The sequence below is a fragment of the Drosophila santomea genome, chromosome 3L (genome assembly GCF_016746245.2).
Source record: "Drosophila santomea strain STO CAGO 1482 chromosome 3L, Prin_Dsan_1.1, whole genome shotgun sequence".
NCBI lineage: Eukaryota > Metazoa > Arthropoda > Insecta > Diptera > Drosophilidae > Drosophila > Drosophila santomea.
This window is the reverse complement of record NC_053018.2, coordinates 20,145,837-20,173,481: the sequence shown is the minus strand read 5'-3', so window position 1 is coordinate 20,173,481 and position 27,645 is coordinate 20,145,837. Positions and strand designations below refer to the sequence as shown.

The window sequence follows — 27,645 nt, the reverse complement described above, 5'->3', positions numbered from 1 at the left end:
CAATAAAATAGCTGCCGTCGCCGAAAGCGCTTTCTCCGATGGAAGTTACCAAAGTAAAGGGTGAGTCACCAAAGATAACCATATTAATTATGTATGTTGGCCAAATTAAAACAAGTTCAGCACTTAAAACAGTAACGTAGATGTCCCTATTATTTTTTCCCTTAAAATGTCCAAATAAATGACAACGCAAAGATCACAAAGTAAATGTAAAAGAACTAAACGGAAACACACTGAGAGAAATCCGGAACGATCGCTATTTAATTTCACGTATATTAATGTCTTGTAATTTTCTTTGTCAATTTTTATATATTCTTTAATCCTCATTTTTTTGTGAATTCTAAAAACAATAATTTATTTATTTATATATATGCAAAAATTTATCCTTTTACAATTTCATTCCTTTATATCTTATATGCCTAGTTTTAAGAATGTTTACATATATTAGTAATAAAATCGAATTTATAATGTGGTAAATCCTTAAGTTTTTCGCCGCAGCTAGCATGAGGCCCTTGCGGATAGATTAGGTTTCAGAAGGGGCCATCAGGGAAAAATCATGATGATAAGATGGCCATTGGTAGGGCGGGTCAACGAAGGCCTCCAACAACACCGGAGGCTGGCCGAGATCGGTTTGGCGTAGACTATTAGAACATATTTTCCCTTTCTAGATGTCTGTATTATGAGTTCTCCTACTTCCGGATCAGGTTAGCTTGTCTAGCACGCGAAAACAAGTTTTATGATCAAAAATAGGCAAATATGGGATCGCAGCAAGACCACCACCCCCTTTTACCGACAAGCAGCAGCCGGACCATCGCTCGCGTGCGCTCGATACCCATCGAACACCCTGCCTGATGTTATTCTTGAATGTGATACGTTACACCACATCAAGCGAAAAGCATTGGGAAAATACAATAAGCGCCCACGCGTCTTTAATAGTCCGGATAGTTCTAGAGAGTAAGGTCTATAAAGAAGAAATCGGACGGTTTTGCCAGTGAGATTTACGATTTTGGGATGGCGGAGAACATTGGCACATAGCAGGTTGCAGTTGTACAAATAAACAAAAGATTCGAGTAGGAACCAAATGAAAACTTCCTAGCCACCTCGTTTCTGTGAGCTTCCATATTATTTTTAAAACACAAAATTATGAAGACCCGAGAAATTTACACTGCATATATAATATGTTTGCCTAGGTATAGAGATGCAGATATATCTATTTTAAAGGGATCGTTGCGGGGCATTTAGGTGGGCATAAATTATACAAATATTTCAGTGTGTCAGAAATTGTTTGTTCGGTATGCCAAGGTATGTTTGCTGTTTGTGTATATTTATTTTATTTCTTCTTGTTGGGTGAGAGGAATTGGTTCCGCTTCATTTTGAACAAATTACCGGGGCTTATAAAGAGCCGTGTTATTAATGGAGGATCCGTTTGAGGTATATGATTAAAGGCCTGTTGATGGCCGGAGATAAAGTGAATTTATGAAAGAAATGGGTACAAAAAGTGTTTTACGATCTATTAGTAATTAGGATTAAATCATGGCCTTATCTGCTCATTCAATATTTCCACTTCCATAGGAAAGAACCAATGAAGATATATGTAACAATAAACATAAGAGCCCTAGATATTTAATACACACTTGTCTGGAGTCCCTTAAGTGCAGCCTTATTCAAGACGAGAAGCTTTCAACTGGTTCCTAAACATTTCGCCAGCGATTCAACCGGTTTGCCCCACTGTGCGACGCGCTTCGCAGCGGAGAAATTCAGTGCGATTTGTTAGAACGAAATTGCATGGGCTGGGAATCGGACGTGTGCCCGTCGATCTTGATGCGAAAACCATCGCGGCGGTGGGACAAATACTGCTCTGTGCACTCCGCCTCCTCACGTGCGTGTGTGATTTGTAATATTTGTAACTTTAATTTATGGGATGCGTTGAGTGAGTCGTCGGCGAGCTGCTTAATAAATTAGTCCCGAAAATACCGGGCATTCTTGTGTAAAAAAATATCACCACTTGAAAGCAAATAAATTGCTTAAACAGCGTTAAATAAAAGAGAGATGAAAGGGGGAGATTTTGTGCAATAATTTGCTGGATGTGACGAAACTGTTTATTTTGAGTTTGATTGTCCACCAGTGAAATAACTAAGAAAAAATAAAGTTATCCTATAGCGAAAAGTGAACTACAATTTATTTAATATGTGCTTACTATCTTGACAAAATTGTGTAAATTTAAACTATTTACATATCGTCTATAATATATCCCTCAATAATATCCTGCAGTTACCAAATTTTTAGAAAAAAAAAAAACAGATTTTAAAAAAATTACATCTTAGTCCGAAAAGGTGCAAACCAAGTGATAAACCGTAAAACTTAAGTAGCTTTTAATGCTTCTGCCCCAAGATTCCCGCCACATCAAATTACAGCAGGCGAAAGGAAAACGATGAAAATTGCTTAACAATATAGAAATGCCATTAAACCAATCATCTGTAAAGTGAATTAGACAAAAGTTGTTCGTGTGGAAAGCGCACAGAATCAGAGCCATATATGCGATTGGAATCTATATTCAGATCACGACCGCATTTTGAACATACTATATAGTCTTGCCCGATCTCTCTAAACCTCAATCTCCGCATCCGTGCGACTTACAGATTGTATCCGATTGCTGCGACCGCAACGAAATAAAACGCCAATAAAACCGAGCTAATTAATGTGATAATGCTGCACATTTAAATCATCAAATTCGGACGACCAAGCACGATGTGGATCCCTTTAAAGTGCCTCGAACTGGACGCAGAGAATCGACAGTGCCTCGAGAGATTAGAGCAACCGGCGGAAAGATCCACCGATAAGAGCTTAATCCCAAAGGTCAGTCGACGTTATCAGCCCGCGGCCATCAGATCATTCCTGTCCATTGGAATTGCGGTGACTATCTGCCTCGGATCTGCCCTCGCTGCTCCACAATCCTCCTGCATCATGTGCGACAAGGAGGACCTGCGACCACGAGTTCCTCCCTACAGCGACAGCTACGAGGAGTACACCTTCGACCACCAGGTGACCCAGCAAGCGGCCCTGGAGTCCATTCAGAAATTTAATGGGTGTAAGTAGCTTTGCATTAATATTTGGGAAATGTGAGACATACAAAAGGATAAATTCGTATTATTCATGAAGAATATGAATATGCAAATATTACAATTTATGGGCCCTTAAACAAAACAGGACGTTTGCATGACCTTATTTTCCTTAAGGAATGTAGTAAAAATTGAAACGGTAGATATTTATGGGCATTTCTCATTTTGTTTAAATTTTCCCAGAAAATTGGATGTATAGCGAAGTACAAACTGCTTGACTTAACTGAATTTCTTTGTCCTACTGGGACTGAATCATTTTTCTGTCTTTATAGCACGGGGTCAGAACAATGCCTGCAGTTCAATCAAGTGCCCACCGAATACACCAAAGTATTGCCTAGGAGGTCAGGTAAATATGGCTAGGCTATGATCATTGGGCCTATTGGAATCTCAGAGTTCAGTTAGTCCGATCTGCACAAGGCTTTATGACTGAATGACCAACCAGTGATTTGTACAATATTTTCTTTCTAGTTTATCAACGACCATTGCTGGTGCGAGCTGCAACATAGAGAAGGTAAGCTATAATTCCCTCAAGAAATCATTTTATCAATAGTTTCGGATTTGCCTTTAAATACAAAGCAAAAAGTCAGTAAATTTAATGTTGGGTAGGTGTTGGTTCTGATAACATTTGACAGAACTGTCCTGTTTAAGCTCTTGAGTTTTGATACTTATTACCTGGCTTCATATTTATGACATGCGCATGAGTCTCCGCAGATGGCGTCAAATAATAATAAACAAAAAGTATCTGCAGCAGTAGGCTCCCACAGTAAACACACGAGATGGAGACGTGCCACTAACCCACTTGCAACGCAGTGGCAGAGCCAAACTCTCTAAAGAGCCCAATTAGCTAATTTTGGCCATCAACAAGCCGTACTCACGCAATTTACTGGGCATACAACCAAGAACTGCGATGACGCAACAGTTGGCATAGCCACCCAAGTAAAACCCACATGAATATCCCACGGATCGTAAAGGTGGCGGATACTTATTCTACGGGCTGCCCTCTTCCACACGGCACGTGATGCGGCACGGAAGTTGTTAAGTGTGGTCCACTGATCGAACCGCACTCTAATGCTGCGACACGCTTCATTGGCTCGCCTTGCAACCTCTACAGTGAAGCCTGCCTGGGAAGAATGAGAGGTTTTGACTCCTTCGCTCCATATTTTAAATCGATATTTAGCTAGGTTTTCATTTGTTTTAAATTAAGCCACCAAGAAGTGTCTTGTATAAGTGATTTATATACAAAAAAAGAGATGTGTGACAGTCACTCTGTGCATTTAAATTCGCTCTTAAAATCAAAGACTTACAGTAATAACCAATTATTCACCGAGTGACATCCACTGTACTGCGTTTACTGTGGCATACCTCATGTCCAAGTGTCAGTTTATAATTCTTTCAGTTGCTTTTTTTGTTTGTTCAAATTTTCGACTTGTCGATGTGCATTCTGCCTTGGTGGGGAATTTTCTGGGTTCGGCGCTTGCGTTGTGCACAGTTGAATGATTTTCCTCAAGGCGCGCGGTTTTCCATGCCCCTGTAGTTTTCCTTTTAGAATGCACCCGCCTTCGAATTAAAACTGTTTTGTGTGGGCCACTCATTGCATTTAATTTGTTAATTTTTACTTTACTTGGATTTCGTGCATTACGGTTTGTGGTTGTCCCATTAAAGTCGCTTAAGCCGTAAATGCAGTTGTTTAAATATTTGGCGATTAAAAGCGATTGAGTTCTTGGAATCACTATCTTGAATTGGTTCAATTAAATACCTGGTGTTTATATTGGGACAAGATAAGTTATGATATACCCTTCCTGTTTGCTTTGAGCTTAACTTGGTATGTCAAATAACATATTTTCACATCAGGCCTAAAGACGGTTGACCTCGAATTTCCTATCTTTTAGCTGAGTGCAAGTCCTGAAGATTGCAAATCGCAAATACTCTGACTGTTTCCAAGTATCTGGACACTGGTGTAATACTGACTCAACAGATGTTTTTTAGTATGCCACAGGCAATTCCCACTACCGGCAACAAATCCAGTTGATAAGGAACGTGTCTGAACTAACAATGGAAATACCTGATCTGGCGACTGGGTGGGCGGCTATACCAATATCTCCCGATGGCCAATTTCAGGTGCCCCTTATAGTGCCCAGTGCGAATATTTCCACAGGTTAACGCTATTAAATTTGAAGCCTATTTCGGTGTTATTTTTTATATTGCCCCACGCAGCCACTTCCAATTAAATCCGTTGGCAATTAAATGAACTATGAAATTGTTGACAGGTGAAATGTGAACCATAGCAGCTTTGAAATTAATCGCTTAGATTTTCCTTGATAACCGCTTTTTGTCTTCACCCAATATTTACGTATAATCAATCTCAATCTCAATCTCAAACGTAGAGTTTTCTCTATGAACAATCTGTTGATTTGAATTGTTGCCCCATCGTCCTCGGCTTGTCAGTCGTCGCTAAAGATTATTAACAATTGCCAGGGCAGTCACTGAATTGACCCAACATATTACACGCTGTCCGTGTCTGTTTACATTAACTAATAATTTTATAATTGCATAAATATCTGCGACACGCACCATCAACAACAACTAGCTATTCTCTGTGTGGGCTTTTCTATTCCATGTTCCTGAAAATGTAGACATGGAACTTCATAAAATTCAAGACGTTGAGTTCTATAAACAACTGGGCATCTATAAACAGGCCAAACGAAAAATAATACAGGCCGGTGCTCTGATCCGATCGAAAAACAATGCCGCTAATATTTAGTCACTCGGCACAGTTTATATTTCTTGAAAATTATTGTGGCCTTTTCGTGCGCAGCCTCTAATAAACATATTCTATTTTATTGATTTCCGTTTCTACTCAAAGCGCCAAAGTTCCATAAATTGCATATTTAAATTAAGTGGTTTCTATTATAAAAATGTAGGCACTTGATTTCAAAATGAATACTTCAAATATCGTGCTGGTTTTTCCACCAAATTCAGCTACACAATTATTGACTAATACTACTATTTTGCGAGTTGAGAAGACTGGCGGTTACCCGAAATTATTTTAAAATATAAGCTCTTTTTACTGATTCCGTTTACATTATAAGAAACTAATGTAAAAATGCACTTTCATTTCCAGAGGGCCTGCCCTATGTGCCTCACGTGTGCTTCGCAGATCAGAAGGTGCACACGTCCTCCGTGGAATCCTGCTTCACATTCGTGCAGGTCAAGGAATGCTGCTGTGCTGAGATCTGGATCAAGAAGTGTAAGTACCAGTTCTACAGACGAATGAAAACTCGTGGGATCATCGCATCTGGAAGCACAGTATGAGTGCTAAATGCCCATGCCACTCGCACATGAGAAGGGATTAACAAAGCAATGCTAATTTAATAACGTAAACATACTTCTGCGATTATTCTGTTTCCACACGGCGCCTTCGATAAATATACACAAGCCAGAAATAACAGCAACAATAGCAGGGAGAGCTTGTCAATATCATCCGCTGGCAGAAAATCGAACCATGCTAATTATATTTAGTTTATAATGCTAATTGAAATCGCTCACACCAAATTTTCTGTTGGGCGTCAAAGGGGCGTTCTAAATCATATAATACAACATCGATATATGGCAAGCTATAAATTTGAAAGGGCAATCAGCCTTGGTTGTATATTATCGTTGTGAGTGGTTTATACCAAGAAATTTTCGAGCAGATTCTCATAATAAACATAACACTTTGGCAAAACTGAAGGCTCGCTCATAAATAAATAAGTGAAATTGGGATCAACAAATAGAAACCATTTTCCATTGAATAAATTACCGCTGCCCATTAATATTGCATAGCATTACTCAGCCAAGGTAACAAAATTTAATCTGAACTTCTCTTCTTATTTTTCCAGGGCGACACATTTCGGGCAGCTCCCGTAGCCAGCACGTGCCAAATGTACTAGTACTGCTAATATTAAATCTGCTTTCTGCATTCAGTATACTCAGCTGCAGAAGTAGAAGGCGAATATTTTGTCAAAGCTAAGAAATCGAGGTTAAGCCATCTTGTGAAAGCTGTACAACATAGTCATAGAGCAGTAGGATCTAGTCGTAAAAACATTCAAATAAGTGTACTTAGTTCAACAAATGTCCAATGGTAATCAAACTTACTTGCTAAGCATATATTTAAGCGTTAATAAATACACGTTTATAAAGCTAACAGACTTTAGTTAGCGTGTGGGCTTAGATCACTAAATAATGAAGTAACTCCTTGCATGCATTTTAAAAAGGACAACATATCGAGGAACAAAATAAAAATAGTTTATAACACGTGCTGCGCCAAATATCGTTCGCTTACTGGTTAAATTTTCGCCTTAAACACTAAATTCGGTCCACTAAACCTCGAGTTCAGCAAGTCGGCCTTAAAAGTCTATAGTCTCCACAGTGTTTATAAGCTGCTACGGCTGTTAAGCGTGCGCTGCAAGGCGTTTACGCAGGACAGAACGTCCTCATAGTCCTTGGACCATTCGCGCAAATTCCGTTCCAGTGTCTCCAGTCGCAGCTGCCCTAATCGCATTCCTCCGTGCTTAATGGCTGCATAGCAAGAGCACGCCAACAGCTTAAAGCATTGCCGGCGAACAGCATTGTGGGCATGGCTCTCCCAGTTGGGCGTACTAGCCACGCACTGCCAGGCCATGGATACGTAGTCCACCAGGGCGTCCCAGTGAGTGGAGTCGTGCAGACGTTTGGCCTGCGATTGCAGCACCCGCTTAAATTCGTTAAGATGCATCGACGCCTTGGAGTAGGCCGCCGCATCCGTTTTCTTGCACAACCGGGAGGTGGGAAGGGACTTGAAGATGAGCCGCTTAGCATGGTGCAGCTCCTGCTCCAAAGCGCTGAAAACATGACAAACGAACAATTATTTATCTGTTTGTTTAGTGTTTTTTTTTTGGGTTTTCAAAACACTCCACCCATTCTTGAATAGGTTATTAAGCTATGCCCTTTTTATAACTTTTGTATACGGGTTCTGAAGTTCATTTTAAAAGTATGATACATTACCTAGCTTCGGCCGAATCGTATAACCCTTGCAGTATTTATATATTAAAATAAAAAGGTGATGTACACCGATTAAGAACTCTTTATGATCAAAAACTAGTGTATTCCCTTAATTTCAATTATTTGTTTAGATTGTTTCTAGGGACGCTAAAAACGAAATTGATTGTTATAAAAAAACTGGTGTATACCGAATTAAAACACTTTATAATCAAAAACACCGAAACTATGACATCTTTTATATTATTTTGAATTCATTTTCCGATCGTTTCTGTGGCTCATTATGATATAGTCGATCGATTTTTATCAAATTAAAACCCGAAATGGGTCTATTCCGAATCAGGACACTTTGTGATCATAAACACTGAAGGTACATTTTTTATCAGCAAGCTTTTGGGAGTTTCACTCAAATAACTGAGAGACTAGTTTGCCTAGAAACGGACGGACATAGCTATTTTACCTCACTTTATATGGTTGCAAATGTCCAAGTGAAATGTAGTTTAAGGTGAACGTACCTTATGTCTGGCGTGGGTAGTTGCGTTCGTATCTCTCCCTCATCACTTGCAGTTTTGATGTTATTCATGATTAAATCGATTAGTTGTTCCTGGGACAGACCCTGTAATAGGGATGGTAGAGTCGCATCTGTGTTCGTCTGTCCCACAGGTCTATCATCCATTTTCAGCTTCTTTACTATTGGTGTTCCCGGCCAAAGTTGCTTGGTGGTGGCCATCTTGATGGGCGAGTAAGTATCCATCGGTGTGGGCTCTGGCGGGGTGCTGCCCATGGTCAGGCGTTTGCGAGGGGAGCTGCGCAGGATCATGCCGCTTGTTAGTTGCAGGTTCTTGGTGGGCGTGCGCTGGAAAGGACTACGCATTGAGGAACCACCGGTGGCACCTCCTGCGCCACCACCTCCGTTGACCTTATCCGGCGAAAACGTTGTAGTAAAGCGCCGTCGACCACGCTGCCGAATGACCAGCTCATCTGGCGAGGGCAGTGGCGAGAAGACAAAGTCCTGGGCCTGGACCACGTTCACATCGTTGTCCACCCGCAGTCCTAATCCTCCGTTAGCATTCGGTGTGTTTATTATGGCCGCCGGAGTCGGCTCATCCGGAGTCCGGCGATTGGCGTTCGTCGGTGTGTTGGCCATACGCAACGCCTCCAGGCGGTCGGGAATCTCGGCCAGCGCCATACGTGTCTGCAGCGGGGTCGTCATTGCGATTCCAAATTGCGATGCGGACTGTTCAAAAACACAAATCGCATACGCATCAGGATTGTATAAACGTTTTCACGACGCCCTGCACCTGACGTACCCACTTGGATGCTCCGCTATATCTTCGCAGAAGACTCAACAATCTCGACGTGGGCTAATGGTAGATCTTCCTGACACTTGGATTTTTTGGGGTTTGCCTCTTAGCGTCCCTCCCGCAACACCAACTGTAATTTTTTCCTTATTTTTGTTTAAATTGCGCCAATTTGCTCAAGGTGGCAGCGCGCTCTGAAGATGGGAGTTCTGTCTCGATGGTATCGCTTGTAAGCTGATATCGTACAGCACTTAAATACCCTTTAAGTATAAGGTATTTGTGCAGTTGAAGGTATTTAGTTTTACTTTAAGTTCAGTTTCACAACCAGTTTAACTAGATTAAAAGAAGAGTTATAAATTTATTAATTATTGCGAATTAAATTACAATATAAGTGGATTATATTATATCATACTATATTTTAATTAATATCATATATTTCATTTTTATTATCAAGAAAAAAGTTTATTTATGTACACATATATTTAAAAATAATTTTCTTAATACTAATAAACTAATACTAAATCTTAATAAAACTGATACCTAAAAATCGAATCACACAATAAGAAGTCTGGCAGCCCTAAAGCATGGGCAACTACATAAGTGAACATCCGGCAACCATCTGCCTTCTTTCTATCCGAATTTCCTGTGGTTAAGGTCGTCGGCGCGCATTAAATCATTAAAACTAAAATAAAATGGAACCAACTACTCTAATATTTAACGCATGCAATGCTCAGTATAGGAGCTTGTATCTTGTAAAAATCTATACTATGATCAACATAATAAAATGATACACATACAGGACCAACATGGCAATTTGAATAGAACACCATTTCCACGTGGTGCAATGTGAGACACCTGAAGACACTTAGAAATATTCTAAGGTAAGTTTACAACAAATACTTTTGTTTCATGTTATTTAACAACTCAATATGACTCTCTACATAATGCCTGAATAATGTTTTATAATACATAGTTATGAAATGTGGTTAAAGCTAAGATAAATATAACCATATTCGTAATTTATCATTATTTTGGTCTTTGCTTAACGTTAGGTAAAATAAGGCCTATTTTTTATTTTTGTGAAATACTCGATCATTGCGGAAAACAGTCCACGTAATGACAAAACGCACAACTACTACTACTATATAATATGGATACCTAAACGAAGAAATCATAAAGAGTTAAACACTAAACCCTATATTCTAAAAGTTCTTCAAAAACCAAAGGGTATTGCGTAGCCAGACTTAGAAAGAGCGGCAAAAGTTCAAATTTTAACATTAACGTTTGCTATTTGGAGTCCTGAAGTCAACATTTATTGCTCTGCAGCTCGAAATGTGAAATTTTCCAATATGATCTTATACTTCAAACGTGTTTTATCTAAATATAACATATTTATTTACTATTGACAAAAACGAAAGACAAAAATTGATGTGTATTTGGCCTTACTACTGTTTTTAGATTAAAAAATGTTACAAGATTTATGGAAATAAGAGGTTTAAAAACAAATCAACATTTTGGCTTCGAACCTTCGTATTAGACACATTTTTCTAGTGATATTAAAAGTAACATGTGTACCGATATTGTCATCTGCTTAGGTTTTTAACGTCTTTTAAATTTACAAACCTAATATATTTTATTTATTTTTACAGGAATTGAAAGCAGATTGGGATTATACTAGTCATTCTATTATCTTCCCTAAAAGGTAATGTATTGCTCCGCCGCATTTGAGTATAAATTATTTTAGTTCCCAAATTGATGACAACTTCATACCCAAATCAGAGAAATAATGTTGAAATCTTTCTAACATGCATCACCATCTGAATAAAGCAATAATGTTTAGTTTATGTTTGATAATATCTGTATAATTAAACAGACTTTTAATACCTTACAGGCATTTTTCAAGGCAAAGGAATACCTATTTGAAACTGAAATTTGACTGAACCAGTTAAAAGGTAATTTCTCAACCCATTAAATTTTTACTTACTCCTTAATTGATGACAACTTCATACCCAACACAGAGAAATGATGTTGAAATCTTTTTAACATGCATCACCATCTGAACATATAAGATTTATTTAAATTAGAAGGCAATAATGGCCATTTATTAACATATTATATCTTATTTTTTGCAGCAAATCTAAATTGATGATACTTTCACAAGATCTACAAGTGATTCGTTGGGAACAAACAAAAAGGTATTGCCAATATAAAATATATATATCTTTTATTTTAAACTGCTTTTCTGATGACAACTTCATACCCAACTCAGAAAAACTATGTTGAAATCTTTTTAACATGCATCACCATCTGAATAAAGAATATACAAAACGAATTATTATGAATGCTACATAGATTACTAATAGAGGTATTCTTTTCGATTTTTCAGGTGTTCTGCCAGGGATTTTTGAACAAAGTACTTTTTTATATATAAAATAAATTGTTTATTTATGTGTACAAAATAAAATATTTCAACTGTCTAAATTAAATATCTTTAATTAAAAACTCTTTAAAAACACGCGCTCCACAACATTAACAAGCTGACAAAGAGAATCTCCTTGTGCAATCGATTCCAGCTGGACGAAGCAGCTATTCCGTCGTAGAACACCTCCTTGTGAGCTGTTTTCCGTACAGCAGCTCCACCATTGAAGTCTCGTTTCTTCTTGAAGCTTTCGTAGTACCAATCCATGCCGTCCTTGCGGTCCACACGATCAACCTGAAGGAGCTCCAGTTCGGTACGCTTTTGGGCATCAGCCGTGAGTTGATGCTCGCTAGCCACGCTTTCGTTATCACCACTGGGCGTAGTTCTCTGATACTCCTCCGCCGTGGGCTGAGCCACTTGCTGCTGATACGGTGTGTACACCTTGGTAATGGTGGACCGTCCTCCAATTCGTAGAGGAGGAGAAGCTGGTGGCGGTGGTGGCACTGTGCTCGTTGGACGAGCTATAGTAACTTGATTATCACTCGGACTCGAAGGTGTTGTGGTGGTCACCCAAGAACGACTCTTAATCTGCGCCACATGCTCTTCCGCCGGAGGAATCAACAGAATAGTCTCTGCAGTGGTTGTTTGCCCTAGAGGAGGAGGTCTTAGCAGGGTCACAGATTGTGCCTCCAGATCTTCGTCATCATACTGGGAATCCAGCTCACTGCTGGACGAGGCATCATTCACAGGAGTCACCTGGGTAGTACTAGTGGTTGTAGTACTCCTCGTGGTCGTTGTAGAAGCCTTTGTTGTACTAGTGGTGATCCTGTGCATCAAAGGCGTTGTGGTGGTTATATCTGGAGTGGTCTCTGTGACTTCATAAGTAGCTGACTCTGAACTTTCGGCACTGCTTTTGGTTGGCTGAGGTCGTTCCTGAGCAGATATAGGGATAAACTTTCTCTGACCTTTGGGTTGGCTCATTTCCAAAGGCTTGCCCGTAATATTCACCACTTCCACTAAACCACGCCGCTGTTGAGGATCATGGACAGGCATAAAACCACCGACATGGGCTGGTACGATGGGACGGAAGCCACCGCGCTCGATGCTCGATGGCTCACGAAAGGTGGTGCGAAAGACACCCACTGTGGTGGCGGCACTCCCACTCTCATTACTCAGTGCATCCTCCATGGATGAAGTGGTGGAATCTGTGTCCACATAACGATTCCTGGCTATGTTTTGCTTCTCCTGCTTCTGTTGATCCTTAAGGTATTTCTCGAACTCTGCACTGTTCGGCTGATACATCCTAGTTTTGCCACGCCCACTTGGCAGGCTTATGTGGGCCATGCGGTGGGTGGCGGGCATCTCATCATTGCTATCCGTTCGTTGTTTGCGACCTCGATCCCCGAAACCAAAGAACCTGCCCAAACTTACACTGGGCAAAGGATATCCGAAGAACGTAAAAGGAGATCCAGATCCTGGCTGGGGTTTCCGATTGAAGTACTTCGTATGGAGTATAGTATTATTCAGATCTATATTGCTGTTTATCGTGGGACTCGGCTTGGGTCGCTGTGATGTACTGATCACGGAGTGGGTGGTATCTGGTGTCTCGGTGGCGTCCACATACTGATCGTAGAAGTACTCGCTCTCGCCCACCAGCGGTCGATCTCCTGGCAGTCTGGTTCCTTCACCCGCCTCACACTCATCGTTGAAATCGTCGGGCAAATCCCTCTGGAAGACATCCCCGTGCTCATTGAGCAGTGGCAACTGATTGCCATCGGTACGTTCGTTGCCATAGGTATCCGCACCCACGCAGAGGCTCCTTTCCATGCGAGCCGACCGAAGGAGGCGTCCATCCTGGCACTTGGGTCCCGGATACGGAAAGTTCGTCTCCTGCAGCCACACCGAAAGCCATTGCATTTCACAATTGCAATCAATCGGATTTCCTGCGCAAGAAAACATAAGTTCAATAACGAATTTTCTGTTCTTTAAAGTACTTACCATCCACATCCAAGATGGCAATGTTTCCCCGGACATTCCGGAATGTACGTTCTTTGATGCTCCTGAGCTGGTTATTCCGCATGGAGAGTACTCGCAAGCGGGGCATTGTCTCAAATGGGGACCCCTGTACAGGAAAAAGAATGAATTGAAAGCAATATATCTAATACATAGTTCTTTAAGACCTCACCTGTATCCGACATATTTGGTTGTTATCCATTTTAAGCTCCACCAACCAATTCAGCGCCTTTAAGGGCATCGTGGACACCAACTTGACACCATTGGTGGACAGATCTAAAACCTCCAGATTCCGCATGCTTCGGAGACCTATGTTTTCCATATTCCTGAAATGATTGTTGGACAGATTCAGGAAGACCAGCGAGTTGGCGTTGTGAAAGCTTTCCGGAGAAATGTAGCGCAACTTGTTGTACTGAAAGTGGGAGGCCAGTAGGCTTGGTAGCTCCTCAAAGACATGATCCTTTAGCTCCACCAACTTATTGTCTGCCAGGACGAACTCCTGCAGTTCATCGAGTCCTTTGAGTGCGCCAGGCTCCACATTTCTAATCTCATTGCTGCTAAGATCAAGATATTGCAGCTTGGGAAGATTTCTGAAGGTGCCCTGCTGCAGTTCCACGATAAGATTATTGGACAAACGGATCTCCACCACATTTCGCCAGCCACCAATCACATCGGATTGGATCCGGGATATTTGGTTATAGCTCATATCGATGTCTCGCAGGTTGTTCAAGTTCCCCAAACCCACTGATATATCCAGGAGGGCATTGCCAGAGAGATCCAGATACTCCAGAGATCTTTGGGTATCGAAAGCCGTGGGGGAGATGCTCCGTATGAGATTCCTAGAGAGATCTAGTTGCTCCAGTCTGCTGTTATTCGAGAAGAAATTGTCCGTGATGGCTTCCAGCTTGTTGGACTGAAGATTCAAATTCCTAAGTTCTGCGAGGGGCAGTAAAGCCCGCTCATCCGCCTCTCCCAGTTGATTTTCTTGCAAATGCAGCAGCTCCAGACGTTGAATTCCTATGAAGGAGGTGTCCTCCAGCTGACGCAGCTCATTTTGAGCCAGACTCAAGACTCTTAGTTCCAATGCCCCTTGAAAGCCATGCCTGGGCAGCTGCTCTATTCGATTCTGGCTGAGATCCAGCATTCGAAGGTTGGGCAATTGCAAATCCTTGCTGGCAGCTGCTGGGAGTGATGTAATTTGATTACCCTTCAGCGAGATACGCTCCACGATCCTGGGCAGTCCCCCAATCACAGATTTAAGCTGATTGTTACTGGCATCCACCTCAAAGAGTCTCTCCAAATGGATTAGGGTGGAAGAGTGGATTTTGGTCAGCTCATTTGAGGATATATTGAGCGTTTCCAGGAGGGGATTATGACGAAAACTATTGGGTGCCAATTCGATTAGTCCATTCTCGCTCAGATCCAAACGTCTTAGTGACGGAAGTCCCGCCAGCAGCTGGGAATCCACCCTAGCAAACTGGTTCTGCGCCAGGTCGAGCCCTTTCAATCCAGGAAGGTTCCAAAATGGTAAGGGTAAGTCCGAGGATAGACTGTTATTTCTCATCCGAAGTTCCCTCAAGGCAGGCATGGCCATCAGTGCATCCCTTTCAATGAGCCTCAACTGGTTATGGTTCAGATGCAGTTGCTCCAAAGTGCCATGACCACGAAGAGCCCCATAGGGCAGTTCGCTTAAAAGATTGCCACTCATGTCCAGATAGCGAAGCCTGGGCAAGGCATCCAACAATGCCCTTAAAACCTCCACATGACCAATTTCATTGTTGTAGATGTGAACCGCCTCCACGCCACTTCCACTGGCCTGAAGCAGGGATTCCGGATGGATTCGCCGGATTAGATTGTTCTGCAGGTATATGGTTTTCAGTTGAGGAGTGCGCAAAAAAGCTCCATATTGCAGTTCAGTAATCCTGTTATCGTTTAGATGAAGCTCTGAAAGATTGGGCAGATCCACAAAGGAGCCATCCTCAATTACAGAGATGATGTTGTTGTCCAGTCGTAGTTTCTTCAGATGCTCCAGATCCTTGACAATGCGACCCACCATGCCCACATCACTGATTTGATTATAGGATAGTTTTACGCTAACCAAATTGGGTAATCTGGACAGGGCGCGTAGATGAATCCAGTTGAGGCCATTGTGCGATAGATCCAGATTCTTCAGGGATATCAATCCATCAAAGAGACCGGCTTCCAAGCGAGTGAGGCCTGCCCCGCCCGTTATGTGTATATGCTGCAATTTGGGTAGATGTCTGAAGAGATGGGAGGGCAACTCCTGGAGAGCCCCCGTTTGAACACTGAGATAGGTCAAACTGAGCAGTCCGGAGAAGTCGGGCAAGTGCTTTAGTTCTTCGCTCTGGATGGTAATGGCCAGCATGTTGATCATTCCGTTGAGACTCTCTGCTGGAATGCTCCGCAGTTGAGGCTCCACCACGAAGATCTCCACCAGGCCATTCTCCAGCTCAGTTAGCCATCCATTGGACACTCTTTCGATGCTGTTGTGGCGCAGCATGAGGCGAACTATCTGAAGGCTACCGAAAAAGCGTCCTGGCAGTGCCGGTAATTGGTTGTTCTCCAGGACCAGCTCATCGATCTTGCCCTTAATGTTTCGTTCCACTGCCTTCAGACCATCCATGATCTGCGGTAGATTGCTGTGGGAGCACCTGTACGAAAGGATACATCATTTTCAAAGTAGCGAGATCATACAACAGTAGCCACTCACCATATCTGGATTTCCTTCCCCCTTAACGAACAGCGGCAGGGTAAAATAGCCTGTGATGGAGGACAACTTTCGGCCTTGTTCAAAGTTATCCCCATACCAAGTAGTAGGAAAATGGGCAGTAACATTATGGTAAGGGGCTAGACCATAGGTTTCGTGTGTGGAGCGTCTTTGTTTTGGCCAACTTGGCTCATACTCGTATCTGTTGCGAGTAAAAGTATGCCATTTGTTAATTTAATTACCTACCAGCGCTTTATCTTTACTTGAACTAAACAAACTTGTCAAAAAATTTAAACACCAAACATAATCCATAATAAATATTACCTAAAAATAGAAGCCCAAGAACAAAAAGTGAAAATATACCTCACATGAACACCTGCTGTAGGAAAATCTTCTAGTCGTATATTCATCACATTAAGCAGGTGAAATAGACTGAATTAAAAATAAATTATTTTTTATTGTGGTACAAGGTTCCGCCAAACTCCAAAGGAGACCCCCTCGACTGCGTATTTTGCTCCTATCTAAGTACAGTTGATCGGTAATCAGGAAATTCCTGCACCCAGAAAAAACAGGAGAGAACGCTATAGTCAAGTTCCCCGACTATCTGATACCCGTTACTCAGCTATTGGAAGTGCGAAGGAGAGTCTTCCACACTGACAGTTTTTGGCGGTTTGGGGGCGTTAGAGTGAGCGTGGCAAAAAGTGTTTTGGCTAATCGATAGAAATTTACAAGACTAATACAAAAATTAAAAAATATCAATACATTTTTCAAAAGCGTGGCAGCATGATTCAACAAACTTGCGTTGCGTCTATGTCTCTGGAGTCTGTATGCTTACTCTTAACTTTCTAGTTTATGTAGTTCCTGGGATATCGACGTTTATACGGACGGACAGACGGACATGGCCATATCGAGTCGACTATTGATCCTGATCAAGAATATATATATATCTAGTATACCTTTTTACTCTACGAGTAACGGGTAAAAAATCGAATACTCTAAATAGCATTAAAATATAAACAATGCATATTAAATAAGAAATTGTATCGTTGTAAATTGTAACTTGTATTTAAGATGTTCACTTAATGATCACGCATTTTCACTGGCTGAGAAAGGGGTATATGATAGTCGATGGCAGTTTCTTGTCCCTATTTAAATGCAAACATTTTAAATTGCAGCTCAATTAGCGACAAGTAAGGGGTAAAACCAATTTTTTAAGTGTCGCACAATGGTATCCCCATAAATCAGAGGCTAACCAGGGGCCTGTTTCGACCAGCAGATAAGAACGGACTATATAAAGTATGCCCCACGACCAGTTAGCTAGCAAACCCGATTGCCCACAATGAATCCAATATTCTCCGCGCTACTGTTCAGTTTGGTAGCGGGTCTAGCCCTCGCCGAGAAGTCGGACTATTGTCTGAGCGAGATTGTCAGGTCGGACGAGAGGATCCGTTCACACGGATATCCCACAGAGACGCACGAGGTGACCACCGAGGATGGCTATGTGCTGACCCTGTTCCGCATCCCGTACTCCCACAAGCTGAAGAACCAGAACGAGAAGCGACCTCCCATTCTGCTGCAGCACGGATTGTTCAGTAACTCCGACTGCTTTCTGTGCTCCGGACCGGATAACTCCCTGGCCTACCTTCTCGCGGATGCCGGATACGATGTTTGGCTGGGCAATGCCCGTGGCAATATCTACTCGCGGAACAACGTTATCATCTCGCTGAACAGCCACAAGTTCTGGCACTTTGACTGGCATGAGATCGGTACCATCGACATTCCCGCTATGATCGACTACATCCTGGCGGACACTGGCTACGATCAGATACACTACGCCGGACACTCGCAAGGAACCACCGTGTACCTAGTGATGCTCTCCGAGCGACCGGAGTACAATGCCCTCATAAAGTCCGGACATATGCTGGCTCCATGTGCCTTCTTCGAGCACGGAACCTCCTTCATTTTCAATGCCCTGGGTCCCTTGGTGGGCACACCCGGTGGCATCTGGAACCAACTGCTGGTGGACACCGAATTGATCCCGCACAACAACCTGGTTAACCGATTGGTCGACAACAGTTGCCATCTGTCCAACTCGATCTGCAACAACGCCTTCATTATGTTCGCTAACGGCGGATACGTTAATGCCAATGCGGTGAGTAGGATCGATATAGAAGCCTCTTTTTATTAGATATCGGTGTCTTGAATCTCATATTCTAAATTTCATATTGTTGAATTTAGTCCAAGAAAACGAATAACATCATAATTGCACATTCAAAATGTACTTTCAGAGCTCCATGAGCGTCCTAATCGAGACCCATCCGGCTGGATCCTCCAGCAACCAGGGCATCCACTACCTGCAGCTGTGGAAGTCCCTCAAGTTCCGCCAGTACGATTGGGGCACCAAGAAGAACAACGAGCTGTACGGCCAGGACTTGCCTCCGGATTACGATCTCAGCAAGATCACCGCACCCACCCACTTGTACTCCAGCGACAACGATGCCCTTTGCGGGCCCGAAGATGTTAAGACCCTAGTGGCGAACTTCCCGCACCTGAAGGAGGACTATCATGTGCCCGTCCAGAGCTTCAACCACTTGGACTTCATCATCGCCAGGAACATGAAGGAGCTGGTCAACGATCCGGTCATCGAACGCATTAACTCCTACGAAGGTCGCTAGAAATTGGCCAATAAAAGAACCCGTAATGCACATTTTTCAACTCATAGTTTTCTGGATACGCCCCTAAGTATATTTGAGGGATTCAGATATATTCAGATTATTGTCCAAGTAAATGACGGGCCAAAGAATGAGATATGGTATTGCCTAAAATTAACCTTCAAATACTAAAACAAGAGAGAACGCTATAGTCGAGTTTCCCGACTATCTGATACCCGTTACTCAGCTAGTAAAAGTGCGGGAGAGTGTTTTCAACACTGACAGTTTTTTGGCGGTTTGTGGGCGTTAGAGTGGGCGTGCAAAAAGTGTTTTTGCAAATCGTTAGAAATTTACAAGACCAACAAAAAAAAAAATGAAAAAATATTAAAACGGTTTAAAGCGGTTTGTGGGCGTTAGAGTGGGCGTGGCAAATTTTGGTAAATCGATAGAAATTTACAAGACTAATACAAAAATGAAAAAATATTAAAACATGTTTCAAAAGTGTGGGCGTGGCAGCTTTGGGCGGTTTGTGGGCGTTAGAGTGGGCGTGGCAACATGAATCGACAAACTTGCGCTGCGTCTATGTCTCTGGAGTCTGTATGCTTGATCTCAACTTTCTAGCTTTTGTAGTTCCTGAGATCACAGCGTTCATACGGACGGACAGACGGACAGACGGACATGGTCATATCGACTCGGCTATTGGTCCTGATCAAGAATATATATACTTTATATGGTCGGAAACGCTTCCTTCTGCCTGTTACATACTTTTCAACGAATCTAGTATACCTTTTTTCTCTACGAGTAACGGGTATAATTAGGGGACGCTACCATGGAAAAACACCCGAAAATAATGAAGTGCATTGCTTTAAGGAATCTTATCTTGTAAAGTGGACGGGCAATGATGCAAGTGACAATAAAAAAGTATTTAAAAATTATTCATTTGAATTTATAATGTGGATTTGGTCGATTAGATATCAACACCAAGAATAAGTTTTGTGTCAGGTACTAATCACTCCTTCAACTGTCTGGCTCTTGTCTAAAATTTATTGCTTATTAGTAAGTACCTTTTCGATTGTACAAATTTGCACTCTGATTAAAGCAATTGGTTCGTGTTAATAAGTTCAAACTGATTTAAAGTTCCTAATAATTCAAAGAGAAGAGAGAGGAGAAAGAAAATTTGGTTTAAATCGGTTGAGATACGATTTTTTCTTTAGGTATTAACATTTCTTGCGCCAGGTGTTATTCTCTAATAAATTCCATTAACAATTTGTTCTTATCATTGTTTGTTGGAGATTTAATGATAGCTGTTCTGGTATAATCAAAAGTTCACTTTAGATTAACGATTAGTGATACTCGCACTTATCTACAGTAAGCTAAATAAGTTTACGATCATTTTGTACACAGCATGCAATTATTTAATTGATTAATTGCTTAATACAATTTACAGAGTAATACTTAAAAGAATACTTGTCTCCAAGCTGGAACCTCTAGAAAACTTTTTCATATATGTAAGTTCTTGATAAGTCCGTATAAACGTCGAGATCTCTGGAACCTAAATAGCTAAAACTTATAAATGGGGCATACAGCAGTTGACGCGTGCCAGGTCTAAGTACATTGCAACGCCCACTTAAACGCCTACAAGCTGACACAAACACACTTTTAAAAAAGGTTTTGATTTTTGTATGTTATCATATGTTTTGTCAATTTTCTTCGACACGCTCACCTTAAGTCCCACAAAATATAATGGCACCAGGTGGCGCTGGTCAACCATTATATTGAAAAGTATTTTCTTCTTTCTTTTTTGCATATCTTCATCTCTCCCGCAACTCTACTTGCGAGCAAGGGGTATACTGTTGTTAAGGAACTCCCTTTTTATTGCATAAACTCGGTGGCTAAAAAATGTGATTCGTTGTAGAAATCCCATACATAAATCCCAAACCGGTGAGGTGGGTCGTACGACAGGAAGTTGTACGAACGTTGTCTTGTGCAATAGCTCCAAAAGACTCGTCGCGTCTTCATAACTTATAGACATTATACCTTTCCATGGCACCGCCATACTTATAGCTTATACCACCCCCACATGCAACTGCGCAACGCGGACCGAAAAAAGAAACTCTTTGCGCCAAGAAGCGTAACATGGCTCTTCAACGAAGATTTTGTAATCATTTAACAAAAAACAGAAGCAGTAGGAAACCAGAGAAGCAGCTGCAAAACATCGGACTGTAGTGAAACGCCAACCGCTAACCGCCGATTCAACTTCGGTTTTAGCTCTATCTTCTGGCGCCGTTTCTACGCATGCGCAGCGGAGTTTACATCAAACGAACCTTGAAATTATTGTCGTTTTCATCATTGTTCGGAGTATCTGCATCTTTCGCTGACTCCGCTCCAGTGTTGCCAGTATCTCTCTGTGCCCGTCTACTGCTGTGTAATTGCAGGCACTGCACGGCTTGAAGTCACACTAAGTGAAGGCACCCCCACCCCCACCCCCACCTTCTATCCCCATCACCAGTTTCCCCCACACTTTGTAGCGACAATTTCACCTGCTCTGATTTCTATTCGGTCCCCTCTCGAACTCTCCTAATTAAGTAACTGTTTAGTTCTACATCGAACGGTTCTTGCGGAAATGTAGATTTGGAATTCAGATGTGGGTTAAGTATTTAGTTTAATGGATCGAAAGCTAGACGCATGCTTTCTAGCATTGTATATAAAAATAAATAATATTAAAAAAACATACTATTTTTATAGTGGATTTCGTTTGGGCGATTAAGATTTTGGATGATAAATACTTAGTACACCAACATTCTTCTTTCAATTATTTGCCTTGCAGACAAACTAAAGGTCTTAGAAGCATTTTAACTTTTATAGTTCCTTTCAGATTCTTCTTTCTCTAATTATCAGTGTTTTTTATAAGTATTGACTTTAGCACAAACACTATTTGACTCACTCAATGCAAATAAATCCAACAGACACTCCTCGTCGCAGTGATATTAATCCGGGTTACAGCAAGTTCAACCACTTCACTTGAATTTCAGTTAGAATAGCAGAGCTCTTACTTTTTAAGAATAATTTCTGAAACCCCTTGGGCTGTTTTCTTAATTTATTTACTTCACTTTCGAAAGCACTTTTGCTTTTTCCCAAGGCGTTTTTATTCAACTAACCACCAACACTTGCAATTCATTCAGCATGGACATCGGTTAATTCTCCGCGATTTCTTTAAGCCGAACCGTCTCGTTTGGAATGCACGCGAAAACTGTTTCTCGAAATAAGTTACAGCCCAGCAGATTACTCAAGATCTCTACCAGAAATGTCGGCTTGAGCGGAGCTTCCTGCCTGGGCCATATGGGAGTTGGATTCCACGTTGGGCGCCACACTTGGCTGATTCTCGCCGAAGAGTGGGCTCCATTTTGGAACTCGAGTGTGCCGGTCTGTGACCACGGATCAGAGGTCGCTCGTGCCTCAAGCTCGGGGGTTCAGAGATGCTTTAGAGGCAGCATTTTAATGAAATCGCAAGTGAAATTATGAAAATTATGACAGGAAATCACTGTGGAAACAAAGGCCAAGTGCTAATTTTGGCATATAATGTGATAAACCCAACCATCTTTACTCAATTATGAATTTTACATGGTTCGGTTTCAACCGCTTATAAGAAAGGAATTACCAGTGCACTTAAAGTCGCATTCTAGTTTGGCTAGGACGAAAAACATAATATAAACTAGCACATCTACTACACCATTACTTAATTTAGCCGAATGGTTGTGACTGTGCGCTGTATCGGGCTCCTCCCTTGCTGGCATGTTAAAGTATTCCAGGAATTCGGGGTTTTCTATATTGTTTTCGTACTCTCCCGGCTGGTTTCCTGCTGGACTGTACCGCACAACCAATATCTTTCGTCCGTTCTTATTTCTGAAAAATATGTCTCTATTGTCAGTGAAGCGGGAAATTCACACTTTACTCACGATCGATATTTTGGTGCCCATCCAACACCGATCTCTGTCGTTGTTTTCCACGTGATAGCCGAGAATTTGTCAGCCAATGATTGTTCAACTTCGGTTCTACGCTCCTTGGCAATGCCATAGGAAACTGCTCCTTCAGTAGCCCAATAATAAACACACACGTTTTTTTGAAATTCGCAAATGTTCTCTGAAAACATTTCAAACTCCGAATCCGATACGGGATAAGCCAGGTGATCCACACGAATATTTTGTTTCCTAGCTTGCTCGTACAATATTTGATCTGTTATATTCAAGGTACTCAGATGCTGTGTATAATGATTTTTCAGTTATCTATAAAAATAAATTAATTCATTCATACAATTGCATACTCGCGAGCCTCCTGGGAGAGTTCCTCCGATTCGATGAACTCTGGAACTGTCCAAGTCCTACGGTGTTCATTGTGGGCAGTGAGCACTTCACTCTTGATGATATCATAATATCCCAAGCAAGGCTGGTAGATTAACATAAAGGGTTTATTGTTATTTATTTCCTTTTTAAAAGTTTTTAAGTTACTCTGGAAGCAAGGAAAACCAGAAAGAGCAGCATATGTATGTGCGTATATGTATAATACTTGGGTGCTTATTTCACAAATATACATATATTGACAAGATTTTCTAGACTGTCAACTTTGTTTTTCCAAAAGGGAAAAGAAAAAGAAAAGCAATAGGTGCACAGCCTGCAAGAAGAAAAGTGAAATTTTCAGCTGTTATTGTTTTTCTCTTGTCAGGCACAAATATAAAAATATTTTTAGTTCTATATGCATAATATTTACTACATTTTCCCCCAGCCAATCCATCTTTATGCGTCACGCAGTTGTCAGGGCCACTTTGCACCCCACTGCAACCAGACCAGATAAGACACTAGTCAGAAACTAGTCAGTCATCTCAGCTAGTGCTAATTCATTGCACTTTACTATCTGGACACTCCACGTGTTCGATTTAAGCTCGGATTAACATGTCTTACCCGCTAATTGAAATCCACTTCAGACTGACCCCCGCCGAGGGATTTCGGTTCACTGTCAGCGAAACTGAATTTCGCACTGAGTTCCATCCAAGGTTAATTTGATTTGCGGCGCATGAAGGGATCACTTATCATTAGGATCGGACGATCTTCTTTCTCTGGCATCTGTTTGGGTATATGTATGTTATACGGTTTGTTTATACGGTTTAAGTTGTATGATTTGTTTGCTGGGATTACATTTCTAAACAAGTCTTCCTAGTTACATAGTTAGAGTAATAGAAAATACTTTCTTGGGTTACAGTAGCTTTATGTCTACTGATGGGTAAGGAGCCTTCGAGTCATCGACAATGACACACCGCCTGGATTGGCCCCCTAGAAAAGAGGGGCCTGTCCGAGCACCTGGCTAAAGAGCACCCTGTAGATCCCGCCTGAGCTTGCATAACCACCCGCCTCACGCAACATGGTACATACATACATATATGATGTACATATTTGCACAGATTTAGGCATGCCCCGCCACGGAAAAGGAAAGCCACCCAACTGAGGCGACTGTCACTGTTTTTGTTGTTCTGGTTGTTGTCAATTGGCGGGCCTCCTCCATATAATTTGCTTTCGTTTTTATTGAATCTCTCGGGGGCCCCAAACAAAATCGGTGCGCCATGGCGACAATTCCCACTCCCATTCCCATCCCCATCTCATAATGAATTTGACTGGCTGCCAACTAACTGTCACTAACCCAATTGACTAAGTAACTAAGCGACCAGTCGCGACGATTGGAGCCGACGGGATCCGAGAGCTCAGGCGATATATACGTACGTACGAAACATATAGCGGAAATAAAGTGCTATGTTGAGGGCCTGCTGAAAAATATTTTGCGAATTTCGAAATCAGTTCAAAATCGTAGCTCGCTGGCAGCGCTCGTCGCGAATCGAGAGACCAGCCCGGAAAATGTTTCGCAAATGCCTCGCCAGCCTGGCTTTGGCCCCAGCTCCCACTTCGATTCCGATTCCGATTCCCAGGATAGCCCCGATCGCTAGCCAGCTCCTCCAGCCTCGTGCGTTTCACCAGGTTCCTCGCGAGAGCAGGCCCCCCAAAATTCTCATCACAGGTCAGTCGCCGCGCCACGTGGATCTGCTATATTTAACCGCGTTCAAGGGCGATCGGACATAATTTATCATATTTTCAAATGGTGGACACGCGTAACTAAAAGTCATCACCAGTTCATACATGCTTTTGAATATTTTGTGACATTTTTTTGCCAGATTTACATCCGTTGTAAGCTTAATAGGATCTGTGCTTCATAGTTATCAGTAAGAGCGTCAGCAAATATAACCCCAGGAAAATAAAATAATATTTTTTTGAAAGTAAGCCAGTGTCATATAAGCGCGGTTGAGATCCTAGTTTGCTGAACAGTTTTGTACAGTATATATTCCCTAAACCTATGCATGGTGAAAATAATGTCCTTATTATAATGCGTCCCAACACGATTGGCGTATCAAAATGTTGGCCCGAAAACTGTGGAGCCTGAAAGAATGCTATGAATGCTATATATTATACATATATGGCGCAGTGAGATTAACAGACCTTCTCATTTTTTTCAGGTGGCTTGGGCCAGTTGGGAATCGAATGCGCCAAACTTCTGCGGACGCAGTATGGTAGCCACAATGTGATTCTCTCGGACATTATAAAGCCCAGTCAGTCGGTTCTGGAGAATGGTCCCTACATTTTTGCCGACATCCTGGACTTTAAGGGCCTCCAGAAGATCGTTGTGGACCATCGTATCGACTGGCTGATCCACTTCTCGGCTCTGCTGAGTGCAGTGGGGGAACAGAATGTTCCACTGGCTGTGCGGTAGGATATCTATTAAATACCAGTTTCGATTTCCAATCTTTATAAGTAAATCTGATCCTATATCCCTTCCAAAAAAAGTAAAGTCCTACGCCTCTTGTTGCGTAATAACCCCTATACCTTTTTATTAGTAAGCATACCCACTAATACCAGTCCCATCACAGGGTCAACATCGAGGGTGTTCACAACGTCATCGAGCTGGCGAAGCAGTATAAGCTCCGCATCTTCGTGCCAAGCACAATCGGAGCTTTTGGGCCCGACAGTCCGCGCAATCCCACGCCCAATGTTACGGTAGGTCCACCACTTCCCAGCCAGAAGTTTGTTCGATATTAAGAGCCCAGTTCCGCAGATCCAACGGCCGCGCACCATTTACGGCGTTTCCAAGGTGCACGCCGAGCTGATTGGCGAATATTACTACCACAAGTTTGGACTGGACTTCAGATGCCTGCGCTTCCCGGGAGTGATTTCCAGTGATCCGCCGGGCGGAGGCACCACAGGTATTTAATCACCGATCATTGCTAGGGGGACTCAAGCACATCCATCTTCAGGGAAATTTCTTCGAGATATCCGTTGAAACCATGTCGTCAAGCGCACTTCAAGCTTTATTTAATCCAATTTCGTATTATAAATGCCTCAATTGACGATAGTTTATGATAATCAAAGAGCATGACAATGGCCATAATTCGTACAGCATGCAGTGGGTGCCGCAAACCGCAAACCTAGTGACCCATATTAACTTTTCCTCTGATTAAACTGATTAACTTTAAGATTGTCTAAATCTCCTCGCTGCTTGCCTCTACAATGCTTTCACTCATGAGTGCAGTCATAATGCTTATTACACTTTAGGGAAAGCTAGTGTGCATCATTTTCCTTTGCATTCTTCTAAAATTACGTATACGCATAAACGAATCAAATCATTTCGTTAAACTCTTTTCTAGGGTATCTAAATTAATTCCTAATACTTAAAACATTTTAAACTTATATCGCATTAAAGGTTTCGAATTTTTGGTTTCACTTTTTAGACTACGCAGTGGCCGTTTTCCATGAAGCCCTGCGACATGGAAAGTACACCTGCTACCTGCGTCCTGACACAAGACTGCCCATGATGTATATTGAAGATTGTTTGCGGTAAGTAAATAGAGTATTTACTTGAGTCAGTTCCAGTTCCATGTTATTTATGATCTCTCTTATTAGAGCTCTCCTGGAGTTCATGCGTGCACCCAATGAGCAGCTGAAGCGCCGCGTCTACAACGTGACCGCCATGTCCTTCACTCCCGAGGAGCTGTTCGCCCAGCTGGGCAAGCACGTGCCCAATCTGCACGTGACTTACAAGCCGGACAGCCGCCAGTTGATCGCAGACGCCTGGCCGCAGGTGTTTGATGACTCTGATGCGCGGAGGGACTGGCACTGGCAGCACAAGTACGACCTGGTCAACCTGGTGGATTTCATGATCAAGGACGTGCAGGATAACTACATCAATGTGCAGCCAGAGCAGCAAACTCTGCAGATCTAATACGTGGGATCAAACAACCGCATCTAGTATTGCTAAGTAATGAAATTCAATCGCATTTAACACTGCATTTATCTAGTGAATAGCAACA

General features: G+C 42.0%; 6 protein-coding genes, 1 long non-coding RNA gene and 3 other non-coding genes across 15 annotated transcripts; 7 read left to right on the top strand and 3 right to left on the bottom strand.

Annotated features, from left to right (window-relative positions):
• The first annotated feature begins 1,766 nt into the window (after positions 1-1,766).
• LOC120448957 lies at positions 1,767-7,299 on the top strand. 3 transcript variants are annotated; one of them, XM_039631213.1, is made up of 6 exons: positions 1,767-1,880; positions 2,637-3,085; positions 3,389-3,462; positions 3,585-3,627; positions 6,238-6,363; positions 6,995-7,299. In XM_039631213.1, the coding sequence occupies exons 2-6, from the start codon at positions 2,746-2,748 to the stop codon at positions 7,123-7,125; spliced, it is 714 nt and encodes a 237-aa protein (XP_039487147.1). In that variant the 5' UTR covers positions 1,767-1,880; positions 2,637-2,745; the 3' UTR covers positions 7,126-7,299. The 3 variants fall into 3 exon arrangements, with proteins under 3 accessions (XP_039487147.1, XP_039487144.1, XP_039487145.1); XM_039631210.1 differs by having other exon boundaries at positions 1,771-1,876; XM_039631211.1 differs by having other exon boundaries at positions 1,777-1,927.
• Positions 7,230-9,642, bottom strand: LOC120448956. 2 transcript variants are annotated; one of them, XM_039631209.2, is made up of 3 exons: positions 9,447-9,642; positions 8,648-9,369; positions 7,230-7,975 (listed from the first exon to the last, which is right to left on the bottom strand). In XM_039631209.2, exons 2-3 carry the CDS (start codon positions 9,343-9,345, stop codon positions 7,528-7,530), a joined length of 1,146 nt encoding a protein of 381 aa, XP_039487143.1. In that variant the 5' UTR covers positions 9,346-9,369; positions 9,447-9,642; the 3' UTR covers positions 7,230-7,527. The 2 variants fall into 2 exon arrangements, with proteins under 2 accessions (XP_039487143.1, XP_039487142.1); XM_039631208.2 differs by having other exon boundaries at positions 9,443-9,641.
• Positions 9,643-10,035: 393 nt separating this feature from the next.
• Positions 10,036-11,914, top strand: LOC120448677. The gene is made up of 5 exons (XR_005616125.1): positions 10,036-10,314; positions 11,083-11,135; positions 11,325-11,385; positions 11,566-11,628; positions 11,820-11,914. It is a non-coding gene; the product is annotated as an uncharacterized LOC120448677 (long non-coding RNA).
• Positions 11,177-11,262, top strand: LOC120450655. Its single transcript, XR_005616303.1, has one exon. It is a non-coding gene; the product is annotated as a small nucleolar RNA Me18S-Um1356 (small nucleolar RNA).
• On the top strand, positions 11,415-11,501 carry LOC120450657. The gene has a single exon (XR_005616305.1). It is a non-coding gene; the product is annotated as a small nucleolar RNA Me18S-Um1356 (small nucleolar RNA).
• LOC120450656 lies at positions 11,667-11,752 on the top strand. The gene has a single exon (XR_005616304.1). It is a non-coding gene; the product is annotated as a small nucleolar RNA Me18S-Um1356 (small nucleolar RNA).
• Positions 11,826-22,674, bottom strand: LOC120448674 (protein artichoke). Its single transcript, XM_039630811.2, has 5 exons — positions 22,189-22,674; positions 16,597-16,795; positions 14,038-16,537; positions 13,851-13,974; positions 11,826-13,795 (listed from the first exon to the last, which is right to left on the bottom strand). Exons 2-5 carry the CDS (start codon positions 16,719-16,721, stop codon positions 11,940-11,942), a joined length of 4,605 nt encoding a protein of 1,534 aa, XP_039486745.1. The 5' UTR covers positions 16,722-16,795; positions 22,189-22,674; the 3' UTR covers positions 11,826-11,939.
• LOC120448675 (lipase 3) lies at positions 17,917-19,298 on the top strand. The gene is made up of 2 exons (XM_039630812.2): positions 17,917-18,745; positions 18,882-19,298. Exons 1-2 carry the CDS (start codon positions 17,933-17,935, stop codon positions 19,266-19,268), a joined length of 1,200 nt encoding a protein of 399 aa, XP_039486746.1. The 5' UTR covers positions 17,917-17,932; the 3' UTR covers positions 19,269-19,298.
• Positions 22,675-22,808: 134 nt separating the features above from the next.
• LOC120448676 lies at positions 22,809-24,047 on the bottom strand. Of its 3 annotated transcripts, none has more exons than XM_039630815.1 (4): positions 24,009-24,047; positions 23,556-23,687; positions 23,201-23,502; positions 22,809-23,147 (listed from the first exon to the last, which is right to left on the bottom strand). In XM_039630815.1, the coding sequence occupies exons 1-4, from the start codon at positions 24,030-24,032 to the stop codon at positions 22,877-22,879; spliced, it is 729 nt and encodes a 242-aa protein (XP_039486749.1). In that variant the 5' UTR covers positions 24,033-24,047; the 3' UTR covers positions 22,809-22,876. The 3 variants fall into 3 exon arrangements, with proteins under 3 accessions (XP_039486749.1, XP_039486748.1, XP_039486750.1); XM_039630814.1 differs by lacking the exon at positions 24,009-24,047 and adding an exon at positions 23,750-23,866; XM_039630816.2 differs by lacking the exon at positions 24,009-24,047 and having other exon boundaries at positions 23,566-23,825.
• A 1,059-nt stretch (positions 24,048-25,106) lies between these two features.
• On the top strand, positions 25,107-27,630 carry LOC120447953 (L-threonine 3-dehydrogenase, mitochondrial). The gene is made up of 6 exons (XM_039629640.1): positions 25,107-25,304; positions 25,798-26,047; positions 26,209-26,335; positions 26,394-26,541; positions 27,067-27,172; positions 27,239-27,630. The coding sequence occupies exons 1-6, from the start codon at positions 25,145-25,147 to the stop codon at positions 27,555-27,557; spliced, it is 1,110 nt and encodes a 369-aa protein (XP_039485574.1). The 5' UTR covers positions 25,107-25,144; the 3' UTR covers positions 27,558-27,630.
• Positions 27,631-27,645: the final 15 nt, after the last annotated feature.

What these genes read in the sequence shown, in the direction of transcription:
- LOC120448676 (XM_039630814.1), bottom strand. Translation starts at nt 23,782, where the DNA reads ATGCTGCTCTTTCTGGTTTTCCTTGCTTCCAGA. An exon ending in TGGTTTTCCTTGCTTCCAGA is followed by an intron (nt 23,688 to 23,749) that starts GTAACTTAAAAA and finishes TTAATCTACCAG; the next exon opens with CCTTGCTTGGGATATTATGA. An exon ending in TGGGCACCAAAATATCGATC is followed by an intron (nt 23,148 to 23,200) that starts GTGAGTAAAGTG and finishes CATATTTTTCAG; the next exon opens with AAATAAGAACGGACGAAAGA.
- LOC120448957 (XM_039631213.1), top strand. Translation starts at nt 2,746, where the DNA reads ATGTGGATCCCTTTAAAGTGCCTCGAACTGGACGCAGAGAATCGACAG. An exon ending in CATTCAGAAATTTAATGGGT is followed by an intron (nt 3,086 to 3,388) that starts GTAAGTAGCTTT and finishes CTGTCTTTATAG; the next exon opens with CACGGGGTCAGAACAATGCC. An exon ending in TGAGATCTGGATCAAGAAGT is followed by an intron (nt 6,364 to 6,994) that starts GTAAGTACCAGT and finishes TTATTTTTCCAG; the next exon opens with GGCGACACATTTCGGGCAGC.
- LOC120448956 (XM_039631209.2), bottom strand. Translation starts at nt 9,345, where the DNA reads ATGACGACCCCGCTGCAGACACGTATGGCGCTGGCCGAGATTCCCGAC. An exon ending in CTACCCACGCCAGACATAAG is followed by an intron (nt 7,976 to 8,647) that starts GTACGTTCACCT and finishes TCATGTTTTCAG; the next exon opens with CGCTTTGGAGCAGGAGCTGC.
- LOC120447953 (XM_039629640.1), top strand. Translation starts at nt 25,145, where the DNA reads ATGTTTCGCAAATGCCTCGCCAGCCTGGCTTTGGCCCCAGCTCCCACT. An exon ending in AATGTTCCACTGGCTGTGCG is followed by an intron (nt 26,048 to 26,208) that starts GTAGGATATCTA and finishes GTCCCATCACAG; the next exon opens with GGTCAACATCGAGGGTGTTC. An exon ending in GCCGGGCGGAGGCACCACAG is followed by an intron (nt 26,542 to 27,066) that starts GTATTTAATCAC and finishes TTCACTTTTTAG; the next exon opens with ACTACGCAGTGGCCGTTTTC.
- LOC120448675 (XM_039630812.2), top strand. Translation starts at nt 17,933, where the DNA reads ATGAATCCAATATTCTCCGCGCTACTGTTCAGTTTGGTAGCGGGTCTA. An exon ending in GATACGTTAATGCCAATGCG is followed by an intron (nt 18,746 to 18,881) that starts GTGAGTAGGATC and finishes ATGTACTTTCAG; the next exon opens with AGCTCCATGAGCGTCCTAAT.
- LOC120448674 (XM_039630811.2), bottom strand. Translation starts at nt 16,721, where the DNA reads ATGTTACTGCCCATTTTCCTACTACTTGGTATGGGGATAACTTTGAAC. An exon ending in GGGAAGGAAATCCAGATATG is followed by an intron (nt 16,538 to 16,596) that starts GTGAGTGGCTAC and finishes CCTTTCGTACAG; the next exon opens with GTGCTCCCACAGCAATCTAC. An exon ending in TGCCATCTTGGATGTGGATG is followed by an intron (nt 13,796 to 13,850) that starts GTAAGTACTTTA and finishes TTTCTTGCGCAG; the next exon opens with GAAATCCGATTGATTGCAAT.